General features: G+C 42.0%; 1 protein-coding gene across 1 annotated transcript in view; it reads right to left on the reverse strand.

The window, feature by feature from the left end:
• Positions 1-27117, reverse strand: part of SH3RF1 (SH3 domain containing ring finger 1) — a 150327-nt gene that overhangs the window by 21938 nt on the left and 101272 nt on the right. The window contains exons 5-8 of the mRNA XM_053930653.2: positions 15113-15415; positions 9328-9438; positions 2800-2990; positions 1461-1631 (exon numbers count right to left, since the gene is read on the reverse strand). Coding sequence (XP_053786628.1) covers positions 1461-1631; positions 2800-2990; positions 9328-9438; positions 15113-15415 — 776 coding nt within the window. The remainder of the gene's footprint in view (positions 1-1460; positions 1632-2799; positions 2991-9327; positions 9439-15112; positions 15416-27117) is intronic.

Here is a 27117-nt window from a genome sequence, read left to right on the forward strand (position 1 = left end):
ATGATGAATAACAAAGGATTAACTCTAAGCATCCCTCTGGAGGCCTTAAATAATTTGTTTTTGAGTTGTATGAAAACTTTTTCTTTTAAAAAGAAAACTTAATATTTTGTTGTTGTTTGGTTTATTTTACTTCCCTTGTTTTTGTTTTTCATTCCCACCAGGGAGGGTCTATCTACCATCTTGTGGATCCTGAGTGGAGATTTTAACATGCACAGAAGAGAAGGCTTATATTGATTCCAAATCTGCGAGTCTAATTAAAGCTAGCATCCTGTCACCATCTGCAACAATACCGATTTTCATTTGATTAGGCTGCTGGCCAACCTATAAATCAAAGCCAACATCTGACAAACATGTCAATTCATTAAGCCATTTATTCAGAATCAGAGGGTTTAGGGAATGATTTAACACAGTTAAACCTGGACTACGTAAGAGCCCAGGGGCCAGAAACTGAGGAGGGTCCCTCAGTGTCGATGCCATTATAGGTCATTTCATTGAGTTTCCAAGGCTACCTTCCTCAGTGACCAGAAGGTGGCCTTATCTCTGAAGAAAATAAAGAACATTTTTTATATCTAAAAGCTCTTACTTCCCATCATCCTATAGCAGGGTTTGTCAACCTCAGGGACGTTTTGGGCCAGATCATCCCTTCTGCGGGAGGCTGCCCTGTGCACTGCTGGACCCTAGCCCTGGCTTCTCTGCACTAGATGCCAAGAGCAATGTCTCTCCCCACCTCCCCTCCTGTAATGACAGTCAAAAATGTGTCCATACATTGCCCAACGGCCCTGGGGAGCCAAATCACCTTCAGCGAAGAAGGATAAAGGATCCATGTTATATTTAAGAATTTTATTAGTCTGTAGTACAGAAATTATTAATAATTGCCAAATTCAGAGGTGATCAAGTGGTTGGACTATGGAGCCAGACCACCTGGGGTTGAGCACTTGCTCACTATGTGGTCTCCCACAAGGTATTTATCTCTTTGTACCTCCATTTCCTCGTCTATCAAGTGAGGATCATGACAGAAACTACAACAATGAGTTGTTTAAGGACTGAAGAATTAATGTGTGAAACGCATTTAGAAATCTGCCTGCACAGCACATAGTAAGCCTTACAGAAACAGGTAAGTATTAATAATATAGCTTTTGTTTATATTAAACATTACGTTTTATTTTCAAAAATATTAAAAATGGTCTAGTTGAGTCTTCTACATATTACTTAAAGCAAGGAACTTAAAACCCAGTACATTTATTCATAGAAACCTACAATTTCATATATATCCATGTGAACAGTAAGCTAACCATTTCAGAGTTAGAAGGGATCTCAGCAAACAGAGATACAGATTTTTTAAATGGTGGCTTGTAACAGGCGATTACAATATGAGAAGGAACCCGGACAGGCTGAGAGCCGTGGGAAAGAACAAAGCTTCTCTGTTTAGAACTTGGTAAGCCATTTATTCCCAACCATACCTTGTGACTGGTGCCACATAATTACCAGGGAAAACCCCCATCTTGCTGGTATGCATCGACGTCCCTTTAAACCAGCCGTCCTGGCAACGTTCGAACACTAAAAACATCTCTCCTTTTCTCAGCTCCAGCTCATCCTCTTTCCGGGGGGTGTAGGGGTATATGGCAACATACCTAGGGTAGAAAGAATATCTGATTTCGGGCTGAGTAACAGACAAAATCAAAGATGCTCAAAACTGGTCCTTGGTATGCAGTCTTGAGCATCTTGTACAAAGTAAACAAAGTATAATCCTTTACCCTGTATGTAGTACTGGTGCTCGTCCTTTGAAACAGGTTTTCCCAGCCACATGTAAAAGGCAGAGGCCCTCCTGATTAAGAACTGCCAAGCAGGTCCTCCCGGTGTGAAGGTGACTATCCCACCAAGTGGTATTTGCAGGGTGTGAAAGAATTAATGCAGCTTCCCAGAGTGCCTAACCTGCTGCTGGAAATTAGGTGCCCACTGGGAAAATTGAGCTCTTTAAATGGCACTTGTTAGGCCAGGGAAGTAGCCCCAAATGAGGACATATGGTAAAACCCCCCCCTGGGAAGCACGACATGCTGCCTTCCACACACAAGCTGGACCTAGAGGCTTGGGCTGCACCTGCTTTGGCACGCTCAGCCAGGAGCAATACAGAGTTTGAAAAAGCCAAAGGGAAATAAAAGTCCAGATCACAGAGAGTACAGAACAATCCCATAATGCAGGGTGACTATGCCCCCAACTTACGGAAACCAGGCTGGCTACACTAACCAATTGTTTTTACCGGGGCTCTAAACTGTTCTCTGTATCCTATGAACTCACTCAGTATAAGAGCTGCAAAAATCTAACTGTATGCTGCCATGGATAAACCCTGAACAAGACAATTAGACCTTTCTGGATACTTATTGTTGGGGGTTTACAGCTTTTCACATGCATACTACGGACCACTCTATCTGATTTGTGAGGAATACCTTCCCGTTCCTCAACGTCCCAGTGTGAGGAACAAACGTGAAGACAAAGGGCTCAAAAGGCAGTCCCATCCACAGCCAATATCAGGAAGAAGCAAACAGCTACGTTTCCCTCAACCACGCGCGGCCCTCCCTCGGCAGGACGGCTGCCCAGCGAGCTCCAGTATCAGGCCCATTTTGTTTCAGCAGTCTCCTAATTATATGCATGACTGGGTGGAAGTTTGCAGAATACAAACCACTATGGTAAGCCATAAGCCTGTCACCAGCTCATATCAGAAAGCCGTTTCTCTACCTCTGCTTAGTTTGGGCTTAGTTTGAAATGGACATTTAAGCAGTAATAAACGACACCCTCACTTACACGCTGGGGCGAGTCTGAGGTCGTAAATGTGCAATCTGGTCGGGGGGTCCCCCTGTGGGCCTCGGTCCCATTCCAGCAGCTCCAGCAGCAGCAGCAGCAGCAGCAGCAGCAGCAGCAGCGGCGGCAGCAGCAGTAGCGCCCGGTGGTGTGGAGGCCAGAAGAGGGGGTGGGGGCAGGGGAGGATTCATAGTCTGGTATAAGAAAGAAACAGGCGGTGGGAAGGAAAAGGAATCAGAAATCCATGGGAAAAGACTTTAATGTAATCCAAACAGAGCAGAACCAGCAGGCCATCTAATATGAAAGCCTCCTTAAAACAAACAAATAAACAAAAAAAACCCATCTTGTTCTCCTAGAAGATCTTAAAGCCACAGCAACCGTTTTCAGCATACAGGTAAGTTATCACACTTGGGAGGAGGGAAAGGAAAACTGAAACAACCACAGGCGATTTAAAGATTAATAACATTTTAAGTATAGACTTGGACAAGAACCCAAATGCCTTCCAAGGAGGCAGCTACAATGTCACACTGCTTGCTAGGAGTTAACCTGCGACTGTTTCTGTAACCTGAAACTTGGACACAACACAAAACGATAGGGCTGTGCTGTATCTCAAACCATGCCTCCAGAAGAAAATTCCCTTTGATGCCTGGTCTCCAAAAAGCCCAAACAATAGCAGGCCACAATCACTGGGCTGTTGTTGCTACTTTTGCTTATTCTTTTCTTAACTATGCCAGCTTTTGAAATTTAGTACTATCAAGGATGGTAATCTTTAACAAGCACACCAGTGAAAAGCTGCTGGTTCTTTTATGGGCACAGACTAATGGGGTTCTGCCTACAGGATTCCATGCCTTTTGAAAATCAATGGCGCAATTGTTACCTTCTGATCTATAAACCCCAGATAATTCTTTAGGGTCTGTACACCGAAACTCCTGGGAAAACGGGCACACAAAGACCTGCCTGAACCTCCACCTCGCCCTCCCCAAATCTTTGAACCACTAGATGTAAAAACTGAAGCAAAGGAGAAACGTGACGAGTAAAGAATGCACCTAGGAAAACATAAAGGACTTTGATACATCAACATATTAGTAGGAAAAAATCCAATGACTTCCAAACATAGTTCATAGCAGACATTTTATGTCTATTTTTTGGAATGAAAATCTGAATCTCATCAACACTGACTTCATCTGCCTATTAATGTACATAGTTCGACAAACATAAACTGAGTAGAAAAAATTTCAAAATTCTAGACATATGTTGCAACTGTTTCACACATTATATTTAATTTTCTGGCTAAAGTGGCTTTCAGGAAGAATTTTTCCCAAACAGCAGCTGACACTGTTGCAGAAGTCAGAGCGGAAATAAATGAGGCGTAGAGCTGCTTACAGAGTGCTAACCTGGACAAGGCGGAGGTCAGCTCAGAAGGTCAGAACTCGTGAACGTTATTCATGTTCTCCACACAAAACACAGCAGCATTAAGATTTGTTACAGCTTTGGAATGTGCATAGACTTGGGCTTAGAGCCTTCAAACCCTTTAACCAGGAGAAGGTCAAGCATTCATTCCATTTGGTCTCCTTCCAGAGACAAAGCAAGAGAGCAGTAAAGCTAACCCTTGGTAAAACACTCAGCAAATGTGTGACCTGGGCAGTTCATGGGTAATAACACACCAGTGGCTTGACAAGTGAGATAACAAGTCTAGACTGTACATCCAATAATATACAGAGACTGTAAAATTACCATTGAACTGATTTCCATTTCAACCTCCCTGAGCCCAATCTCACAACAGCGCGGCTGTGGAAAGGCAGAAGACAAATGACACGCGCTCAGCAGGAGCCCGGCAATAACGGTCCTAGAAATTACTTAACGTTGCACCGAAGGCACAGAACCAAAAAGCTCCATTTCGCACACTACGTAGAATGGCATTTTCAAGAGGAAAGGAAATCAGAATCACCTGTTATATTTTAACTTATTAAAACAGAGGATGTATTAAATTGGTCCAAAAAAGAAGGCAAGGACATCTATAGACCTAATAATAATATGTGTCGTGGTTTAACAAAATGTAAAAAAAGGTCACCTCTCATAGTTAACGGATAGAGCAAGCAAATGTTTCATGCACATTACTTTTACAAAGAGTAAACGGTAGGCATTGGAAATGTGGATAAAAGAATATTCTGAAAGCTCACAAAGGTTGTACTTGAGAGAAAATAGTTATAGTTCCCGTTATATGGTTGAAACAGGTGATCTTAATAAAATCGGGCAGATTTTCCCCCGATGCTGGGTTACCTATCTTTGGGGAAAAGTGCATGTGTGTATATGTGTATTCGTGGGTATGTGAGCACACAGACAAAGACCAAGAGAGAAAGTCTAATTAAAATCAGATTCCTAGATGTTGCTCAGCCCTGCGGGGCTGGTAAAATGATAGGGCTCTTGTGAGTCCCGGGCTGTGACAGACTAGGAAGTTCTGTGGGTTGCTTTATAAACAACCTAAACTGAAATAATCTGGTGATGTGGAAGTTCAAAAGGTAATCCACTGGGTGCTGTGCTTCAGGCAGTTTGCTATCCTGCAAGACCTGAAATTTCTACAGAGCAAACCACAGCCTTTCATTCACCCAGAGCTGACCTGGAGACCTGCCTATTATTTCGTGGCCCTGGCTCCAGCGGCCAGCACGCACTCTCCACCAGCAGGAAAAAGCACAAACATCTATGGTCCCTGCTAGGAGCACAGGTAACACCATGCTAACCGTATTCTGTTAACTTACTATTGTACAGAGCCAGATCCTATACTTAAATGCCATGTTCACTGGATACTGCATGCTAAATTAATAGGGGCTTAAACAGTGCCCATCACTGGTCGCCTTACGGAAATGCAGAAAGTCTATATATCATCACAGTAAAGCTGTCCGTAGCTATGGCCCAGGCCACAGAAACACTGATGTAGAAAACTGGATGTTATGCTGATATTCCTTAAAAATGAGCTTCCTGCTTGTGCTTCCACAGATTCAGGCCTTCTGTGTACCAGTACGTGGTAATGACCTGAGGCAAGAGTGACTATTTCTGAACAACACTTAGCTCAGAAACAGGACTTAGTGGTGGTCTGCTAATGTAAACTGGTCATGTTTTGCCATGCCCGGGTTCCCTCCCACGACCGACTGATCTTGGAAGAAGCACCAGTTTTACATGGTAGAAGAAGCATGGGCTTTGGGATCAGGAAAAACACAGATCCGAATTCTGTGCCCGTCTGTGAAGGCAGTCCCTGATTCCCCGCCTTTGTGACTGGGCACCAGGAAAGAAGTGCCCTCTCTCGGCGTGGGCTGGGTGCCAGGCCGCGGACAGGACACACTTGCTGCTGGACATATCCTACCCCTCGTCCTCATTTCCAGAACTCCTGCCAATTCCAGAGGCTGTATTTCTTCCTCTCAAACTGCCAAGATTGGCAGCCCCATCCTTCCACTTCTAGAAGCTTCCCCGATCCCATTGACAGGAGTAAATTCTGTTTAGCCTCTATCGTGGGCTTCAATGAATTAATTACATATTGGCTCTTCTGAGAACCTGGCATCGTTTCATCTTGTTTCCTTAAACAATGTGTGTGTGTGTGTAATACTTTTTTAGTTAGGGTTACACATTTTTGTGATGCAATCTGTTTATAAGTTGTCTGTGGGCCATATTTGGCCTTTATTGACCTGAGCACCCTATGACATCTTACAGCTAAACACCTCTCAGCGGGCAGAGAGGATCAGGGGTTATGAATCACTTGTTGAAAAAGGTTTTCTACCACTGTACGGAAGATGCAAGGCTAAGATCTTTATCCTCTTATCCTCAAAAAATCAGTTGGAAAAAACCCTCACTACTATTAACAGACTGATGTCGGAATCCGACAGACATAATAACAGTTTTGTTTCTAATATTAGATATTTAACATTTTAACTGTTCCATGTGAGATGTATGAGACAATATGTTCCTAACTTCATTTGGCATAAAAGATTAAAAACTCTCAATTCATAAAAAGCACCAGACATAATGTTCAACTTCTATTCTAGAGGTGGCATTTATTACCTACAAACCCACGCCACGGAGAGCATAGTCTCCATCCTACCAAGGCGCATACTATCGCTGTGATGCTGCTCGTGGTCGTGGGAAACACTTCAGACTTCAAAAAGGATACTTGCTGTGATTAATCAGAGATGCAGAGGGTGCGTGCCACTGAGATGTTTTCCACTTACACCTAACATTAAATTCATTTCTGCCAACCTACCAGGGACTCTGAGATCTAGACATCTCCTGGGATGACAGGTATGTCTGTTTATAATTAGTTGTTCATTAAGTGATATTGGCACAGTAGACATACCACTTAATAGACCTTCCTCTTGCTTAACATGCAAGCTTCCTCCTGTGATTCTAGGATAAAATCGTTGAACGTAAATTAACTTTTGTATATTTGTGCTCTCCTGTGACGGGTCCCATTGATCTGCCCTAGAGTGCACCTCCAGCTAAGAGCAACTGGCCATTTACTATTATCGTAAAATTTTTAGCTCACGTGGGTGAAACTCAGCCAGCTCTGTGTCTTTTCTACTAATTAATTTTTCTAAGATCAGGAAAGTCAGTTTTTCCCCCCTTAAGAAATCAAGTTAGAACTTTTCCATGCAAAGTAGTCTTCTGGAAATGGGAATACCAGCGGATGGTGAAGGGGCAGGAAGGAAAGGAGAGTCTTCTCTCGAGGACAGAGGGCAGGGTGGCTATGGAACTGGGCTCCAGTCGAAATACCCAGAGGCTACCGGAATGTCAGGGAACCCCATTTCCTCAAGTTAACGGAATTTCATCTTCTCCTCAGATGTGTCAATGCAACTTGCCCTCCCGCACCAAACTCTTATACTATCAAGGAAGCTAGAATCGTTCTGGAAACATAAAAAAAAACCCTTTAACCTTTAACCAGAACATTATTAACTTCCACTTAAAAACATGAACATGCTTAACTCCATAAACCGTTTCCAAAAGTCTAAGTCAAGCTAGGTTACAACTGCATTTATTTATATCCCACTTTGTTTCAAAGTCGGTTTTCAATGATTTATAAAATGTATCAAGACAAATATAAAAGGAAAAACAAGGCAAACATAAAATGAGGACAATAAAACGAGGTGGGGCCAACATTTTAACTAACAACAGTGTGAGGTCTCAGCTGGAGAAGGGTACCAATTTGGCTCTAAGCATTCTAGCAGAGGGAACTATAATCTTTACAACATATATAAAATCCACAACCTAAAAACAAACCAGCTGCTTAGAAGCCTCACTATTCCTGGTACAGGGGGGCAGAGAAACCCGTGAGAAGTGCACCAGGCCCTCCAAGGCATTCTTGAAGTAAACCAGGAGCACAGTCACAGGCTCACTTCGACACAGTGCTCAGTAGAGGCCAATAACTAGGTCAGGAACAGTCACCTCGCTCACGTTCTAGGCGTGGCGCTAACTCTCTGAAGTGAGTATTATTATTAGTCTCATTTTATATGTAGGGACATGGAGGCTGAAAGCGGCTGGGTAACTTTTCATGGTCCTATAACGTAAGTGGCCGACCTAGGCTTCCAGCCCAGGTCTGTGCCCCCATCAACAGGCCACACCACTTCTCTGAAAATATCACAATCAGTTGAGATTTGGTTGAGTAATTTATAGGGGTGGGGTCCACTGGAATCATTTGACTTGGTGATCTTTCCTATCCTCGCTCAACTCAGCACTGAAACAGTCTGAAAGTATAAGGCAAGGCACTGGCCTCAATGAGAGATGTCTCACAATTGCTGGTTCCTTGCAGTTCAACTGCCTATAATTTTAGGAAACATGGATTTAAACCATTGTGTTTCTGCTACCTGAGGTTGCCTTTGCTTGCTTCTTCCCTTTTAATTTTCTCTCCAGAGTGTTCCTTCTTAGTATCTACTTCCCTGGGCTGCCCTCATTCTTCCTATTAATTTCCCCCATTAGGATGTTTTAAAGCAATCAGTGTTTAGATTCTGTCTGCAGGATGCTATATGGGCAGAAAGAAAACCAACATAGTTCAAGGGGCCTTCCAAGGCAGCCAGGGCCTTCGGGCAGCCAAGGCTATGGTTATACCAACAGAAGACGAGAAACTAAGGAAGGTGAATCGTAAATGCAGAGATCTGAAATCGACTTACTTGTGTGACTAAAGAAAACCAGTTAGCCTTAGGGATCCCAGCTACCTCAGTATTTCTATTAACGTGTTTTTGTGAAAAGGTCGACAAACTCAAAAGAAATAAAGGTTAAATCTCCTGGAAATCAGGGTGAACTATAAGGAAAATTAAAAGTATTTTACAGAGTTCTTCTAATAGCTTCAGGCCACTGACCCTCACTGTGAAAAATTTGGCAGGCCGCAGGCAAGAGACTTTCTAATGTTTTTCTAAGTTTAACAGAGATAGATAAGAGATACGCCCCACCTAGCAAGTGTCAGGTAAACTGCAGGTGTTAGGAGGTGGAGTGCGCCAGGTTAACGTGACTAATACCTAAACGACAAACAGAGATGGGAGAAACTGTACTCACTCCAAGCGCAGCTGTGTAGGGGACGTCTGATGGGAATGCGAACGAAGGACCAGTTGTCACTGGGCTGCTTGGGGGTGGGGTCACAATCAACCCGGTGGTACTTATATGAACCTGCCAAGAAAAAAAGGTAACAAAAAGACTGTATTTAATACAATGGATTATACCATGCAGCTAAACCTTGCAAAGGCAAGTAACAATTTTTTTAATCCATAATTTCTATTATTTTGGAAGGCAGAATCCCTTTCAGTATATTCAACCAAAATTTACTGCCTGCTAATCTGTATTAAGACACTAGGAAGTCACGTGATAAGTACCGGTCACTACAATGTTTTACACGTAGAGGTCAACTGCTGTTGCCTTTCACAATAACGTGCTGCCTCTCGGGGATGCGACCGACCGACCACCGACGTGGCTGCTCAGATGGTCAGGCCCTTCGGGTGCTCCACCAGCCTGCTGGCCATCTCCCTGACAATCCTGTTGACAGGGGTCGTAGCCTAATACCCGCCTTTCTATCAGTATGTTGAATCTATGTGACATCTTTCAGGTGCTCTGCTACTTTCAGAAGCATTTTCACGATTTCTACCTTACGGTGGGGACACGTAATTAAAATGCAGCTGCCTAGACATGCCTATCACAGGCAATTACTTATAGAGCCTTTAAGGGAACGATGTCAAGCCAAATTAGCTGTGTTCAAAGGTGTCTTATCCTCGATACTACCTAAGATTAATTTACTAGAAAGAAATTGAGTTACTCAGGTCATTTCATCGCCTGGGTTTGGTTACTCGATCGATTCCAGCCAAGCTGCACAGCAGGTCCGACTGCAGAAAGCAGCGTGTCACTTGATGCTGCAGAACGAGGGGTGTGGGTTCCTGTGCAAATGACGTCTTTCCTTCACTCCTGAAGACGTGGCGTTGGCATGACCTTGTCTCCCCATGGAAACAATGCTGCACCAAACAATGCTAGGCTTTTGGTAATAAAAACTTAATCCCAGACATGGTTTCCTCAATTCCCACAAATTAAGAAAAAGATGATCAGGACAAAGAAAAGCTCCGAGATTAGTTAGTTCCCAGAGGGACTGAGGAACCTTCACAGTTTCCCACTGGGTCAGCCCCTGCCAGGACCGGGAGATTCAGCATCACAGCCTGTGACTTAATTGTCACCAATAAATCTGTATTATACATGGACCCCACGTCCTTTTAAATTTACCTCTGTACCTGTTAGCTCACATACTGACTGAACCTAAGCAGATTCCAGGGGTGCCACAAACAAGAGTTTCTCCTCGAACCCTCACTTTCTGTCTCTTCTATGAATCAAAGTCTATTTCTAATCAATCTGTAATAGGAAGAACACTGGGTAATAGGAAGAACTGGTTTTTCATTCTTGGAATAAAACCTAATGGCCTTCATTAGGCCACTGAATCAATGAAGGTTGACATACACACTCCAAGGACACCTGCAAGATTGGCACCACATAAAAGATGGTCTTTCTTAGAAGACACAGTGGAGTGCACTTCAAAGCGTGCGCCATTATTAAGGAAGATTTGGGGGCAGAAGAAAACCCACCACAATACAGCTTCCTGGGCCTGGCCCTACAAACATCTAAGAAAGACCTCACTATGTACGGTCTTTACAATTCTGACGTTTCTCTAAAAGCCCCAGACTGGGAATCAGGAGAATTAGCTGCTAAAAAGCTCATGGTCTGGGACAAGTACGTCACTTCACATCTCCAGACCAGAGGTTCCCTGACGTCTCTGCCATCACAGGCACAGGAGTGAAGCATTGAACATGGAGAACCCTGCAAACACCAGTTCAACACAGAGCTGCCGCTGAAGGAAGAAAGGGAAGTCACCAAAGCATGATGAAAAGCAGAAAAGTGGCGGAAGGTGGGCATGTCCAGAATAAATGCCCTGAAGAGGGACAACCTGACTGTATGCTGTGCTCATCCTTTTCTCGTGAAACTGCAAGTGAGGTGGGTCCCCCCTACCAGAAAGGACTATGCGGAGAGGGGAAACAGGTGGGGAGAGCAAATGGGAATGAGTGGGTGGATTTCTTGCTTTCCCAGAAGCCACTGAGCATAAAAAAGTGCCACAAAAACTCAATTATATGAATCAGTCCTCCAGCTGGCAAAGGCCAAAAAAACCCATCACAGGTGTGGGGCATCACGTGCTTTTACAGGTGTCAGTCATAGACGTTTGGGCACATCTGTTCTGATGGCCCACCTGGACAGCAGAGCCTGCTAAATAATCTTTCACTTTATGTATTGGAAAGTTGTCTTCACTCAGTAGTCACGGAATAAAATAGCACGCAAGCCCTTTGCTCCTCGCTTTGGTTCATTTCCCCATCCTGTTGCCTAGAATTTGGATGGGACACAGAGATCTCCAACCGCCCTCCACAAACATGAGGACAAAGACTTAACCACGTGGTGAAAAGGTGAGTTGGAAGGCACCAGCACACCAGCACTGAACTGCCTACGTGTGGCTCTCACTTGGGTGAGAGAAAAATGAACACTTACTTCTTTAGGGCCCTGACTTTGGATTTTTAAATAAATGCAACCAAACCTAATTAAAGTAAAGCAAGACAAAATCAGGTCAATAGCAAGAGACACATTCAGCCATGGGCCTCAGTCAAATCTACTGAGCAGTCCTTCCCTGGGCGGAAGAAAAAGACAGCCCTACTTAAACCAGTCTCACAAGCACCATTTTCCACGTCCCCTCCGCTCTGTGGTCGGGGGAGTGATGGCCTGTCACGCATGCCACACACACTCCTGGCTTTATTGTGGACTGTGGTTCCCACGCGTACACAGTACCCCAGACAAGTGGTGTTTTCTGTAAACCTAGGCTGGAGAAGCCAGGCAGCACTTCAAACATCTCCCGTCCTCTTCTAGAAATAAGTTCTCCCCGAGGCAACACATTACTACTGAAAACAGAACGAATCAGAATATGGGAGGGGGGTGGAATGGTTGAAGGGGGAGCTGTTTTAATGGAACACAGAAAGAGCCTTGTTTCCTAAGCTACTCAAACCCCAACAAAAACAGCTCTACTTTTATAGTCTTCACTCCCAGCTCTGGGGCGGCAGCGTCGGGCATGCTCACACCTGACTGCCGAGTTCTCTAGGAAGATACGAACACTGTTTACCTTCCTCTCTTTTCATCTTCTCTCCTGCCAAAAGATTACTGCCCGTGCTTTTAAAGCAATTTCCCACTGTGAGTTGCCATTATTCTTAACAGAAGCCGATCTTTTATTTCAAGAAACATCACTGCAGCCCTGACTAGTGTGGCTCACTAAGCAGGGCATCATCCTGCAAACCCAAAGGTCACCAGGTCAATTACTGGTCAGGACACTTGTCTGGGTTGCAGGCCAGATCCCTGGTTGGGGGCATGTGAGAGACAATCGGCTGACATTTCTCTCACATATCAATGTTTCCCTCGCTCTCTTTCTCCTTCCCTTTCCTTCTCTGTAAATATAAATAAGTCTTTGAGAAAAAAAAAAATCACCATGCAAATGTTGGCAGGTCACTAAAAAACACTCAAATGATTCAGTTTTCGATCGTGAATGACAATGTTTACTAACCTCCTCCATCAGAACCTGATTCAAAAATCTTCCCTTTTGTACCCTTCCAGAGCAACCTCACTTGGTACGTCGTGCTCCATTCAGCAGTGGTTACTGTCTGACATCTGGGATAGATCAGTGAACACAACGAAGACCACTGCCCTCGTCGCCCTTGTGTGCTAGTGTGTGTGTGTGTGTGTGTGTGTGTGTGTCCTATTTCGCTCAGAAGACCAAAGGTTTCATGGCCCCACCACTTAAAACACACTGACAAAATGCAATCCTATTCAGAGAGTGAAAGCATTTAACTCATAACCTACAGTAGGAATCTAAAGGAGCAGGGTCAAATAAATGAGTCTGAAGAAAATAAGTTTCAATATTAGCAAGGAATACAAAAAGCTGCTGTAAAGTTTTTCTGTGGTCCAAAGCAGATAATATCAAACTGTGCAGGGTTTTTGAGAATAAGGACTGTGTGTGTTGGTTTCTTTCTTTCTTTTTCCCTTCTGTTTCTTTCCTTTAAGGGAAAATAATTTATTTTTATGGTTTAAAAAAAAACAAAAAACACACAGTTATAGCCCTGGCTGGCTAGCTCAGTCGGTTAATGTCCTCCCCATATGCCAAGGTTGTGGGTTCAATCTCTAGTCAGGGCACATACAAGAAACAACCAATGAATGCATAAGTACCAGTAAGTGGAACAACAAATCGATGTTTCTTCCTCTCTCTAAAACCAATACATTAAAAAAAAATAGGAATTAAGAAACCACAGCTCCTTAAATAAGAACTAAGAAAAAAAAAAACCACAGCTATAGATACTACAGAGTAGAATATAAAATCTGCATGAACTTTTGCAATAGAACATGAGACTTCAAAGAAACTTCTCCCACTTGTGGCCAGCTCCTTTGAAAGAGGCTCTCTGGACTGTGGGTTGAGAAGGACACAGCTGTCCTCTAACTGGATGACTACAGCAGCGCCTGTGCTATGCTCACATACAGTCCAAGGTCAAGGCCGAAAAATAGGGAAGTCCTCTATCTTACTGGGTTGGCCAAAAAGTCCGTTTAGCTTTTTCCATAAAATAGAAGACACATTTTTCATTTTCACCAATGACTTTATTGATTTGGATATTTGGGGTATGTCAGCTATCTCCTGTGTGGTTTAACACTGACTGTTCTCGATGCCTCGACATGATCACTATCAACTTCAGCGGGTCTATGCAACTGTGGGGTATCGTCCAGCGAGAAATCTCCAGCACAAAACTTTCCAAACCTCTTCTTTTTTCCCCAAACCACTTTTGACGTGTTTGATCAGTCACAGCACCTTCTCCATACACTGCACGAGATCTTTTTGTGCATTTCAATTGTTTTACGCAATTGATATAATAAAGCACAATATGCCAAAAATGTCACTTACTTTCTTCCATCGTCAATATTAAAATGAATACACAAACATTCACCAACTTCGGTAAGTTTTTTTTTAAATGCACGCTGATATGACAACTGTCATAATACAATCTAACAAAATTGTTTCAAATGAAGTTAAAGACAACTATGTGCTTTAGAGCCATCTTACAGAAAAAAACAAGCAAACTTTTTGGCCAACCCAGTATTTTGTTTGGTACACGTAGTTCCACGAAGAACCTACAATAAGGCGCCTAGCCAATGTTTGCCAAATGAATTAATCAATGTTCCCTATCCTCTTGAGCATTTTTACTAACACATGAATAATGTACAGATATTTGTTTAAAATAGTCCAAAGTGTTGATGAATTAATGAGCTTTTAAAAAATGCTAGGCCGATTTCTAATTTAAACTAAACTAAACTAAATGCCCCATTTCTATAAGTCTGACTGGGGACCCAAACATTAAGGTAAGTTACACAGATGCAGGCAATGGCAAACCTTATGAGTTCTGACCATAGCAGCTTCAGTTTGGATGGAGATAAAGTTTTCGTTGCCAGGATCTCCCAAAGCAGCTTTGTGTAAAATAGAGGGATTGCTTAGTGAAACTGATAAATCATTTTTTAATTTCTGGTCTTTCCTCTGAAAGTGACTAAATAGCTCTGGATTAACACGCTCAAGTTATTTCTCCATTTTCCACCTACAAAATGAGGAAAGCTTTGCTCCTCCGGAAAGCTGCTATCTTCTGAAGGCTAAAATAAACAATATTCTTCAGCTGGTGAATACACACATAAATCCAGTTGGTGACTAGATCTGGCCAACTCTTCTCGCACCCTCGAGATGACTCACCTGAGAAGGGGCACTGCAGGAGAGCCCGGACAGCTCACTGATCCGCGCGGCCGCAGTGGGGTTGCTGGAGCTGATGAGGACCGGCGGGCTGATCTCCATGGAGTGGCGGTTCTGGGACGCCTGGGAGGACTTGTTGGCCATGGTGAGGGACGTGAAGGAGTGCCGCTTTTTGGTGTTCTTCTTGGTGTCAGAGTGCTTTGGGGCAGCACTGCTCTGCACTGCTGCCGAGGTACCTTCTCCAGCGTCAGCTCCTGGCACAGGAGGCTTATCCCATTCAATCAGCTGCTTAGCAGCTGAATTAAACTGCAGACCAACAAATCAACACAAGTCAGATGATTCTCTAGGACTCACTGAGACTGACTTTCAACACACTTTTATCTAAAATTGAACATCACCACTCTAAAATTTGTACAGGCAAGTACATGTATTTTTTTCCACGTGAGATACCTTTTCTCTCAATATCGGGATTTCCTTGTAGTATCTATGTCACAGATAGATGCTAAATCAAGAATAAACAATTCCAATGCAAGACTAAAAAGGTTAAAACAATTTTTCCCAAGAATCTTCAGAATACCTGATTTTAAAATTTGCCACTAACAAACAAAGATTTATGTCAGTCCACTGATGAAAACTTGCAGAAGAGCGATGAAAACTTGGAGAAGAGCAATGAAAACTTGGAGAAGAGCAATGAAAAAAGATGCACGTGTCCACCTGAAGACTCTGCTGCCCATCAATGGCTGGGTATTTGCTCGGAGCACAAACGGACATTGAAGGCGCAGCTTTGGGGCTTGGTAAAAATGAGGAGGATGATGAAGAATGAAATCATGGATGTTACCTCATATACTTCCACATAAATTTGGGGGAGCCTCACAAAAACAATGGTAGGAGCTTGATATAGTTTTGTCATGTCACAGTGTCAGTTATTTCTATATGTGCCAAAATTTTAAATCCCAGCAGGGTAAAACGTGAGATTCGAGTCCTGTTGGCAAGCTAATCTCCTCTATTTCAAAAGGTGCCTGAGTGTGAAGGAAATAAGGGGCCAAGGGGTCAAAAGCTGTGCTCTGGGCTGATAACGCCAGCAAGAAAGGAAAGAACATGAGGTTTTTGTTTCCCTGAGGTAGACTACGTCTCTGGATAGCTCCACGGAAAACAAGCTGCTTATAACTTTCTAGGTATTACAAAAACAGGAAAACAGTGAGCATAATTCAACCTCTCATACAACACACTAGATAAAGAATAAACTTTTTAAAGGTTAATTTAGGTAGCAGGAAAAATAAGAGATTTTTCCCACCCCGGCACTGCATGCTCAGCACCTCACAAATACCTTTAGATAAAATAACATCATCAAATGTTATTTTTCACCCACCTAAATGGTTAGGACCGTGTCTCTTCATCCTGTTGATGCGAATGTCCTACTAGAAAAGTGAAAATCCTGTCGGTCAATGCTTAACAGTGAACTTGCTTTGGCACAAGTGGCTGTTCACAAAGCCATATGAATGGTAGCTCAGTAACCAGTGCTTCTAAAGGTGATTGCAAATTGATTAACAATTTGTTCCTGTGGTTCCCCCAAGGACTCAAATTCGTCTGGCCTGTCCGATCTATAATTAGTAGGGCACTTCTTTTCCAAACATGAGCATACCTTTCCTATAGACTTCAAGGGTTTCTTCCACATGAGAAGTTGGAATAATGCAGGAATAGAATAATCACACCAAAGGAGAACCATGACTCTGTGCGTGTGTTTAGGGATGAAGAGATGAGGTTGTATTAAAGCATGGTCTTCTAATAACATTATGATGGCATCAGACCAGGAGATCCTGAATTTACCAATCCCACCTTGGTCTAGCCATCCCACCTTCTGGTTGGTCCCTAAGAGAATCAAATGACTCAAGGAAGCCATGTTTTGTTTTATTTGTTGTGGTGGGACTTGCCCAAACCTCAGTGTGGAGTGCTAATAAACTTCAGCAGACCATGTGGTGGCAGGGTCCTCATTCCTACACAAGCTGGGTATGAGGAGTCCGAAATCAAAGCAGACAGAAGAGCTATTCCATCTCCCTCGTCCCAGACATATCATCTCAATGAGATGAAGGACCGGTGCACCCAGCAAGGCCAGAGGACAAGGAGTAGGAGAAAGCCTTCTTTCAACAGAAGCTCATTCAGTCCCCAAGGCACAAATCCTCAAAAACATGACCTAATCGGTGTGCTAAAATTGGACCAATTAACTCAGCAGCACTTCTGCTGCATTGCAGAGTAAGAAATAGGGGAAGAAATTGAGAAGACTTCCTAAAATAGGAACAGAGGAAACTATTACATCTGCTTGCTTTCGTGGTTGAATTAATCCTGGAGTCAAACCATAGGCTCTAATAGCAGCACCTGTATTGAAATATTCTGAAATATCACCGTCATCTAGTTATGGTCATACCTAGCTAAGTGTCAGTTACAGTTAATATTAATATTTCAGGTTTCCATAGGCTGTGCTCTCATAAAAACAATGGAAAATCAATCATTATTCCCTCTACTTGCTGCTGTTTTTCTCAATAGAGAAACACTTCCCTTGTGTCTTTATCTACATCATATACTTTCCATTACAATAAACATACACTGGGCAGCTGGTATGTGCCAGATAACGGGCTGGGTGCTCGAGATCTAGAGATGCAGGGAAATGGTCCCTGACCTTAAGGGACCATTAATAAATAACACAAAGACCCTCCATAATTTCCTATGTCTGGTTCTTTCACTCAACAATATGTTTTTATGCATATTGCTCCATGAATCAGTCTGTTTAATAGCTGTGTAATATTTCATTGCATGGACATACCACAATTTATTTATCCATTCTATCGTTGATTTACATTTGGGTCCCCCTTCCCTCCCCTTCTTTCTTTTGCTCTCTTCTGCCTTCTTGTCCCTCCTCCCTTTCCCTTTCTGCTTCCTCCCTACAGATTTTGGCTTTAACAACAACGCTGCCATGGATAATCTTGTATGTGTCCTTTGGGGGCTATTGGGTATATGTCCAGGAGTGGAACTGCTGGGCCACAGGACTGGCATGTTTAGAAAAACACAGTCTATGTGCAGAAGCCCGGGTACGCAGGTGGACACACGGTGTGGGCGACTAGCAAACCACAGACAGGAGAGCACCGTTCTAGTCCTGGCACAGCCATTCACGTTGAGGCCTCTCGCGACGGCAGCTTCCTCGGCTATAAAATAAGGAAGGTGGAGCCAGGGGTCTTTTTGTCCATTCTAGCTCCCCAGATGTATAATGATCTCACTTCAAACAGGTATCGTTTATTTTTCCACTCCATTCCTTTTATTTCTACTCTAACTAGGCTAGTATAGCTTTCCTGCATTTCATTTTTACACATGGATGCTAATATTTGTTAGACGAATGTTGTCATATTTCAAAATTAGAGTTCTACTAAAGCAGCAGAGGTTGGTATTAAGGAACACTATTTGCCGTCTTATGAGTTACAAAGAAAATAATAAAATTGGGACTATTTAGTAGAAGCAGTAAGTAAATTAAGCAGGAACATCAGGAGGCTTTTGTTATAAGTATAATTTAACCTGGAGTAACAACAGGAAAGCAGAGATCTGACAGTTTTTAATGAAAGGTTGATAAAGTTCATTGACGAATGTTTGAGCTCAGCAGTGTGGGCTGTTCGTGACATTTACCTAGACACGACCTTTAAGTTGAGGAGTGCACTCATCACCTGCAAAATAAATTTATATCCTAAAATACCTTCTTCCAAGTACTCAGTAAGGAATATTTGATAAGACTTAGGTCGGACACAAGAGCTAAAAGCATGGACAAGTGTGATTTGTTGATCTTAAAACTCTAATGTCCCTTTTTGGTAAACCTTAAAATTTAAAAAGAATTAGTCTTTGAGTTTATCAAAAGTATAAACAGAAAAAGGAAATACTGACAAAATAATAGTGACAACAACAAGGAACTTAAGAAATAGCAAAAAATTTTTGAGTATGTGGCTATCCTCTCTGCTAAAGAGACTTTCGCCTTTATAAAAGAGAACAAACAATTTCATGAGAAGTAGCATGAATACTCAATATTTTAAATGAAGCTTCAGAGATGAATCAGTCTCCAGCTTTTGAGCACCAAAGACTACAAACAGTAAGTCTGAGGAATGAATAACACACTAGAGTGCCCTGAACCTAAGTGTTTCTCAATAAAAGGCAAATATTTTAAAATATATATTACAAAAGTAATATAGCCTTCCACATATTTTCCATGTAGCTGTTGTTAAATATGCAGCTCCTTCATTAATTGTAACCCAAGCAGCACACTACTCTCTCCTCTAACCTCATGGACACCTTTGCACGTCGATGGGCAGGTTGAGAGTCCGCTACCCCACTGCGCGGATGTGCCATCACATCACACATCCTGGCACGCCTGTGCACGCACACCTGCCGGGGTAAACTTCTGAAAGTGAGATTGTTAGCTTGATGCGTAAGTTTAAAACATTTTTTTGAAAGATATTGTTACACTGAACTCCAAGAGAGTCAATTTTCATCACCTCTAATAGCGCATAAAAAAGCCTGTTTCCTTATATTGTTAATAGTTTTGTGTTATCAATAATTTTAAAATTTCTATTAGTTGGAGAGGTTAAAAAAGAAAACCTGTTTTAATCTGTTTCTCCATTTATTAATGATATTAAGCATCTATTTTCTTTCTCTAGGATTTGCTTATTCTCAAGCTTTAGCCATATTTCTATTAGGTTGTTGGTATTTTTCGTATAGATTTATGTGTTCTTTAGGTATTATATAAATCATTCTCTAATATTATATGCATGTATGTATATATGTGTGTATATATATCCATCAAAGTAAAAATATTGTTTCAATTTGTTTTCTAACTTGACATGTGTTTGCTATACATATATTTTTATACTATGCGCCAAATTTATCAATCTTTTTCCATTATGGCATCTCAATTTAACATCATGCATGTTTAAATGCTGTATGCCAAAGTCGCATGCTTGACTTTTATAAAATATTATAACCCCCCCAAATTCAATTTTAAAAAAGAAAGAAAGAAGTGGAGTGCTTCGACCTCTGCGGCATTGCTAGGCCCAGTGTGCCTTCTCCAGAGAGTCAGACACTGAAGAAAACAGTGAGTGAATGCTATGGGTGGAAAGTCGTGCCATTCACCTCCGCTTAAAAGGAAGGAAAATATTTTGTCTCACATTATAATTCTTCGCAAAATGTTTTCCACATAATGGTGATGAGGAATTTGTATTTCCATTGTTCTTCTATTCTTCCCTGCAGTTTAGGCAAAAAGGCTTTTGTTTTGGGATGACCTAAATACAAAAGCAAACTCAGTCTTCATTTATAATACAAGACTCCCCCCACAGAAGAGGAATAATTAGAGAGACCGAAGGGGATTACTTGGGAATCTATTCAAATTGATCCAAAAGCCTCCCTCAGGTAACAGCTCCATTTAGGCCTCTGTAAACATTTGCTGAATGAATAAAAATATTCTCTTAAAACTACCAAGGGGAGGAAGAAAGGGCTGCCTCTAGTCAGGCATTGTCCAGCTGAAGTACTGGGATGGCCAAAAAGTCTACTTACATTTTTTTCTGTAAAAAAGACACAGTTTTCATTTTCACTGATCACTTTACTGATTTGAATATTTTAAGTATGTAGCTATCTGCCACGATTGGCCTCTAGTGGGTAGAGGCCAGGGGTGCTGCTAAACATCTTCCAATGCATAAGACAGCCCCACAGCAAAAGATTATTTGGCCAAAATGTCAATAATACCAAGAAACTTCACAAACCACTTTTGACACGTTCCATCAGTCACAGCATACACTTCTCCATACACCGTACAAATCCTTTATTGCATTTCAGTTGCATTTTTACCTTTCTTGAAATAATAAAGCATATGTCAAATATGTTGCTTATTTTCTTCCATCTTCAATATTAAAATGGCAGCAAAAAATTTACCAATTTTGATGTTTTTTTACAGATGCATGCTGATATGACAGCTGTCACAATACAATCTAACAAAACTGTTTTGAATGAAGTTAAAGACAACTAAGCAATACTAGAGCCATTATACAGAAAAAAAAGTAACGGGCTTTTTGGCTGACCCAATATAATGAGTCATATTGTAATTTTAAGTTTTCTAATAGCCACATTTTAAAAAAGATAAAAAGAAACAGTAAAATGAATTTTAATGCTATATTTTATTTAACCCAGTATATCCAAGACACTATCACTTTACCATGTAATCATTATTGAGATATACTCCTTTTTTTCTGGTACTGAGTCTTTGCAATCCACTTGTGTCACATCTGGACTGGCCACATTTCGAGTGCTCAGTGGTCCTACATATGGGGCAGAGCAGTTCAAGACCTCAGGCTTCCAAGGTGGCCAGATCCGGAGGCTCAATAAACACAACAATTTGCTGAACTTAGAAAGTGTGGAAGAAAACAGGGCCACAAACCAAACCTGACAAACTCACAGGGGGCCTGCATAGTGGGCCCTACACACTCAGAGACAGAAAGCAACTACACAGGATGGTCTGAACATAGAAACTCCTAACTAGAAGTGGGTCGTGGCAGGTAGTCAATCCTAGGCCTGTAGCTTCCTTGACAAAGGTCAGTCTGTAGGGTAAGTGAGGCTGTCTGCTGTCTTTTTGCATCTGTGGTAATACACCCTTGGAATGTCAGAGTAATCCCCTCTTCTAGACCCCTCAGGGTACAGACTCGCACTGGAGCAGAGATCACAAACACTCATTATTATCTTGCTCCCCAAATACCATCTCCATGTGCTGTAAATGGTAATTATTAACTACCCTGTACCCTCCGATGCAAAAGAAGAACATGACTCTGTTTTACTCTTTATCCAGTCTCAGAGATTTCCCCATCGTGCTCTCTCCTGCCCCCCAATATACTACCCAAGACTTTCATGCAACCCTCCTTTGTCTGCAACTTTGATTCTAATGTGTACAATAAGCTACAAAACTGCCATTCTCCAGATCATTTTCACAATCCATAGAGATTCCACGTCCCAGCAATTGTTGTCAGTTTGGCTCAAATCAACTCATGAAAATTCTCCACAGGTTTGGACCTTTCTTATGTCAACAAGAGGAGGACTGAAACTGCTCTCTTGACCTCCCACAGGCCACATTTCTGAAGCCTCCTGGGCCCTGCAGCAGCTCGCTGGTAATAACAACAGGGGTCACTCCTTTTGGCAGTAAGACTGAGAAACACAGACTCCCGATACAGCCCTCAGAGTGTCTGCCAAGGGAGAGGGGTTTTCAGAGTAACTGCCTCACTGCACTAGGTTAGGGAGATGAAACATCAGTTACTCAGCTCATGGCTCATTTTAATTCTCTTCACTTCTTTTGGCCCCAGCTGTCAAACGATAAATAAATAAACTAGAATGTTCTTTTTCCTGTTTCTGACTTTGAAATGTAAGGGATGAAGGGAGGATGCACTTCATAGACAGCCTTCACATTTTAGCTTAAAGAGCTGAATAAAGAACTGGCAGAGAAAACCACAGGGAAAACCGTGAACTTGAAAGGTCTAGATTGGAGTCAGGTCTCTGCCCTCACTAGTTCAGTAACCTTGGGTGAACCATTTAAATTCTGTGGCTTCAGCTTCCTCAGCTGTATGAAACGATAAGGGTACAATAATGTCAATTCTGCATACCTAGGTGGGAATGAGAACAGGATAAAGGGCTCTGTGAACGTGAGTTATACTCACTATTCACTGAGGGGTTCTAGCAGGCCCTTCATTGGCTCTGTTGCCTTCGGTGAATCACATTATCTTGTATGTGTCTGCTATTTCTCATTTGTAACATGAAGTTGGACTTAGTGATCTGTAAGGTTTTATGCCTATGTAGAGTAGAAATAACATTTCTGAACCCCAAACAAAAATGTTCAGAGGCAAAGACCTCTGCGTCAAGTATAGAGCCCTCAGATCCAGAATCAAACCCAATGGAGCCTTTCACTCATCCAAATGTTGAGTAACTATAAAAGCTAGGCATAGTAATGGGTGGGTGGGCAGGGTGGGGAGGGGGAAGAGAAACAGAGAAACAGCCCCTCTGACTTGTGAAAAAAGAGAACTTAGGAAATAGCACTATGAAGACCTAACACAGAGGGAAGCAGGTGTAAATCCATGTGTCAGCAGGGCTTGAGCAGGTGAGGTCAATGAGTGAAGAAGACCAGATAGAGACCAACAGGGAGTGGCAGACCCTGTGGTGAACGAAGGAGTGTCCACCCTCCCTCAGAAGGGCAGCTGCTTGCCAGTGTCCACTGATTTTTGTTTGTTTATTAAGAAATGCAAGGAATTTAGGCCCTTGTAAAATCTTTTGAGTTTTCTATCTTAACAACTAATTGAAACAAAATCACTCCGTAAGCCACGTATAAAAGTCATGGGGGGTCAAACTAGTTGATGTTCTCTGACTTAGGGAGGAAAAAGTAGAGCAGAAAGCAGGGGCAGGAGGAAAGGCAAAAGGCACTTAGAACTCTCACACTACGGAAAGAGCTTGCAAGGTTTCCCAGACCAACCATCCAGCCAGTGCCCCGGAATGAAAAAGGCAGAGCCTCAGGGAGGTTGAGAATGGTGGTCACAATGGTTAATTGTATGGGGGAAAGAAAGAAAGAGAAAGAAAAAAAGAAAAAGAAAGAAGGAAGGAGAGAGAGAAAGCAAGCAAGATATAGGTGGATAGATAGATAGATAGATAGATAGATAGGAGATGTCACTGAAGATAAAAGAACAAAACGAGAGCTAAGAAAAGGCAGTGAGTTGGCGGCAGCCAGGAGGACAACTTCAGGGACCGCAGGTGCTGAAGGCTAACAGCAGGGAGTAAGAGAGCAGAGGCAGTGGGCGGCTGTGATTCTTGTGAGGATTTTGGCAGGAAAAGGAAAGAAAGAGGTAGAACCATAACTGGAAGGAAGTGCAGTCAAAGAACATAGCTTAAAGATATATATGATGTGACCAAGTCGCTGGTGATGAAAGACCCAGGAGGAAGGAGGTGGCAAAGGAAGAGAAACACTTCATCCACCCAGATGAGAGAGAGGCTGTGAATAGTGACTGCAGAAAAGATGTCAAGAAAGAGGAAAGCTCTGCCCTGAAAGTTAAGGCTAAGGAGGCAGTAATAATAATATAAGTAATCTGTTACTTCTGAAGCAACAAATAGAGCTACATTCTAATTATGTTGCTGAGGAGACAGACTAATGAATAATTTAAAAATTGGGCTCAGTTCAGTTCAATGCTTATAGGCACTGACAATACACTAGGCTTTTGTGTATTCTTCCTTCTATTTGGTATTTATTCACCAAATGCACACTATAAATAAATGTCTATAAACCAAAAAGATACGTTCCATTGACACGATTCATTTTCAAGGACCTCATTACCGGATGTAGGAACTATAGAAGAAACATATATGTATCTCAGGAGGTAAGAATATGGAATTGTCATTAAACTCAAAGTAAAACTTTGTCAATGTAAAATGAAACACTGACAGAAATTCTATAGCGATGTGTAATTGGTTAATAAATCAGTGAATGAATAGTCCCCCTGCCCTGGTACCTAACGTGTGTGTGTGTGTGTGTGTGTGTGAGAGAGAGAGAGAGACAGAGACAGAGACAGAGACAGAGACAGAGGGAGAAAGACCGACAGATATAAAGGACATGGGTAAGGGGGCAATCACCAAGGAATCTGGCACAGAAAGAGAATGCTGAGAGTATTGGCCATAATGACATCATACTTTTGTTCAAAACCTTCCTTCTTCTCAGCACATAGCCAAATTTTCATTCCATACATATGTGAAACCTCATAGGTACATCACTACCAACCTCTATTATAAAAGGCAATGTCATTTTATAAGACTTAGGAAAATTCTTCCTGCAACACATTCTCTTTCACTACAGAGAAACTTGTTCCCCATTGGGTAGTAATTAAGGTGCTTCACCTGTTCCTGTTATTATATGCCACATATGTACACAAGACTGCAGAACAGTATAGAATATTGATCCAGTTTCCTCATAGGATACAGACATGATTTAGCACTTGGTTAATTAAAGTGAACCCCCTGTGTTTCTTAAAACCTTAGTTACTAGCCCTGGCTGGTGTGGATCGGTGGATTGGGCACAGGACTGCAAAGCAAAACAAAGGTTGCTGGTTCGATTCCCAGTCAAGGCACATGCCTGGGCTGCCAGCCAGGTGCCCGACTAGGAGCATGTGAGAGGCAACAGTTCAATGTATTTCTTGCACATTGCTGTTTTTTCCCTCTCTTTCTCCCTCCCTTCCCTTCTCTCTCAAACTAACTAAATAAAATCTTTTAAAAAACCCTTTAGTTATTAGCAAAATTGAAGGTGTATATAGCAACATAACATTTTTAGAAAAGAAAATAAAATTTGTAAGACCTTAAAATATTAAGGTTTGAATTAATTTGTGATTTTCCTCTTAAAAAAGACAACCTCAGATATTTGAAACCATTGAGTAATGAAATTATTTGTGAAAATTAATTTTTTATGTGTGTGTGTGATTGGTGTGGGCACCAATCAAAATTGAAAATTTGTCATTATTCTTGATGAAAAATCAATATGTGCTACACAGTTCTTAAGGGAAGCTTTATGTAAATAGTGATTCTGTATCAACATTACGAACACTAGCATCGCATGTGCTCTGAGGCTAGTGAAGGGGTCTAGGGCAGTAATGGATGGAGACCAAGATTCACTTCTCAATTACTGGGCGTGTACTCCCAAACGAGACACTTAACTTGTTTAAACAATGGAAAAAATAATTAACCAAATTACGGTTTAGCTACGAGCACAGTCATTACACAGTCGCAGAGACTGAGGGTTAGCAGCACTATAATAATGCACAGAAAGGCAAAACCACGGGTGTCGTATCATTAAAGCACAAGGAAGAAGAATGGAAGGACATTTAACAAAATTATATGTGATGGCACTATGGGTCATTTACTTCCTTTCCAACTTTTCTGGAATGTAATTATGTTCTGGGAGCAAGTTTAAATATTTTTACGTAAGATTTGGCTCCCCACACAGGAAAACACCACATCATCTACGTGTAGAACTATACTCTTTGCATGTGCCAAATGTATAAGGATGGTAACAAACGGAGCATTTTGTAGAAGTTTAAAGCAAGGGAAGGATTATTCTGTGTTCTCTTCTGTTCTGTTCTGTTTCTGCACAAAAGAATTAGGAAAGGAAGACTTCATGAGAAATAAGAGTACTCATTAGAACCTGGAAAAAGGTTGAGTTTTCCACAGATATAGGTACAAAGAACTATCCCAGGTGAGCTGTAAAGGCAGCAATTCCAAGGTATGTAATTCCCAGGAATGATCAGCAGACCAACTTACCTGGGGCTCTGGGTATGTGCAGGGGAATAGGGCCAGGCTAACGAATTTGAGGGTTCCTTGGGGAGTCACTGTGGACATTAGACACCATTTGGCCATTATCCTTGGCCTCTGATTAAGGCTCTACAGGAGACCTGCATTTTTATGTTCTATAAAACTACCCAGAGTACCGAAACTGTCCATTCATGCAGTGAGAACTCAATAAACATTAACTGATCTTTAGACTCTCAGCTCCCTGATGTTTTCCTAATGGAAAACAAAAGGAAACTCTTAAATTAGTAAGAAGCTGCTGAATAACAGACAGAGCATAAACTGCCCTAAATAAAATTCCTTATCTAATCTAAAGGACTCCTTTTCAGATTGAGTCTAGTCCAGCTGCCTCTAGCTGGATGTGTGTTAAGCAGTGGTTCTTGGAGTTCAGAGCAGACCTGCCTTTGCCCTTAGAAATTCAGGAGCCAGAGGTCATTTTTCCTTCTATCACTGTGGCAAAAGAAAGGCAATAATTACTTGTATCAAGCTGATAACATTGAGAAGATATGAAAACCTGCACCACGGGATGCAGCCCGTAGAGCTAAAAAATGCTGTGGGTGGTATCAGTGAGTCAGAATTAAAGATGAGCGCAAGATGCTTACAATGCTAAGCAATGGGATAATTCTCCCTTA

Source organism: Desmodus rotundus, chromosome 9, assembly GCF_022682495.2.
Source record: "Desmodus rotundus isolate HL8 chromosome 9, HLdesRot8A.1, whole genome shotgun sequence".
Taxonomy (NCBI): domain Eukaryota; kingdom Metazoa; phylum Chordata; class Mammalia; order Chiroptera; family Phyllostomidae; genus Desmodus; species Desmodus rotundus.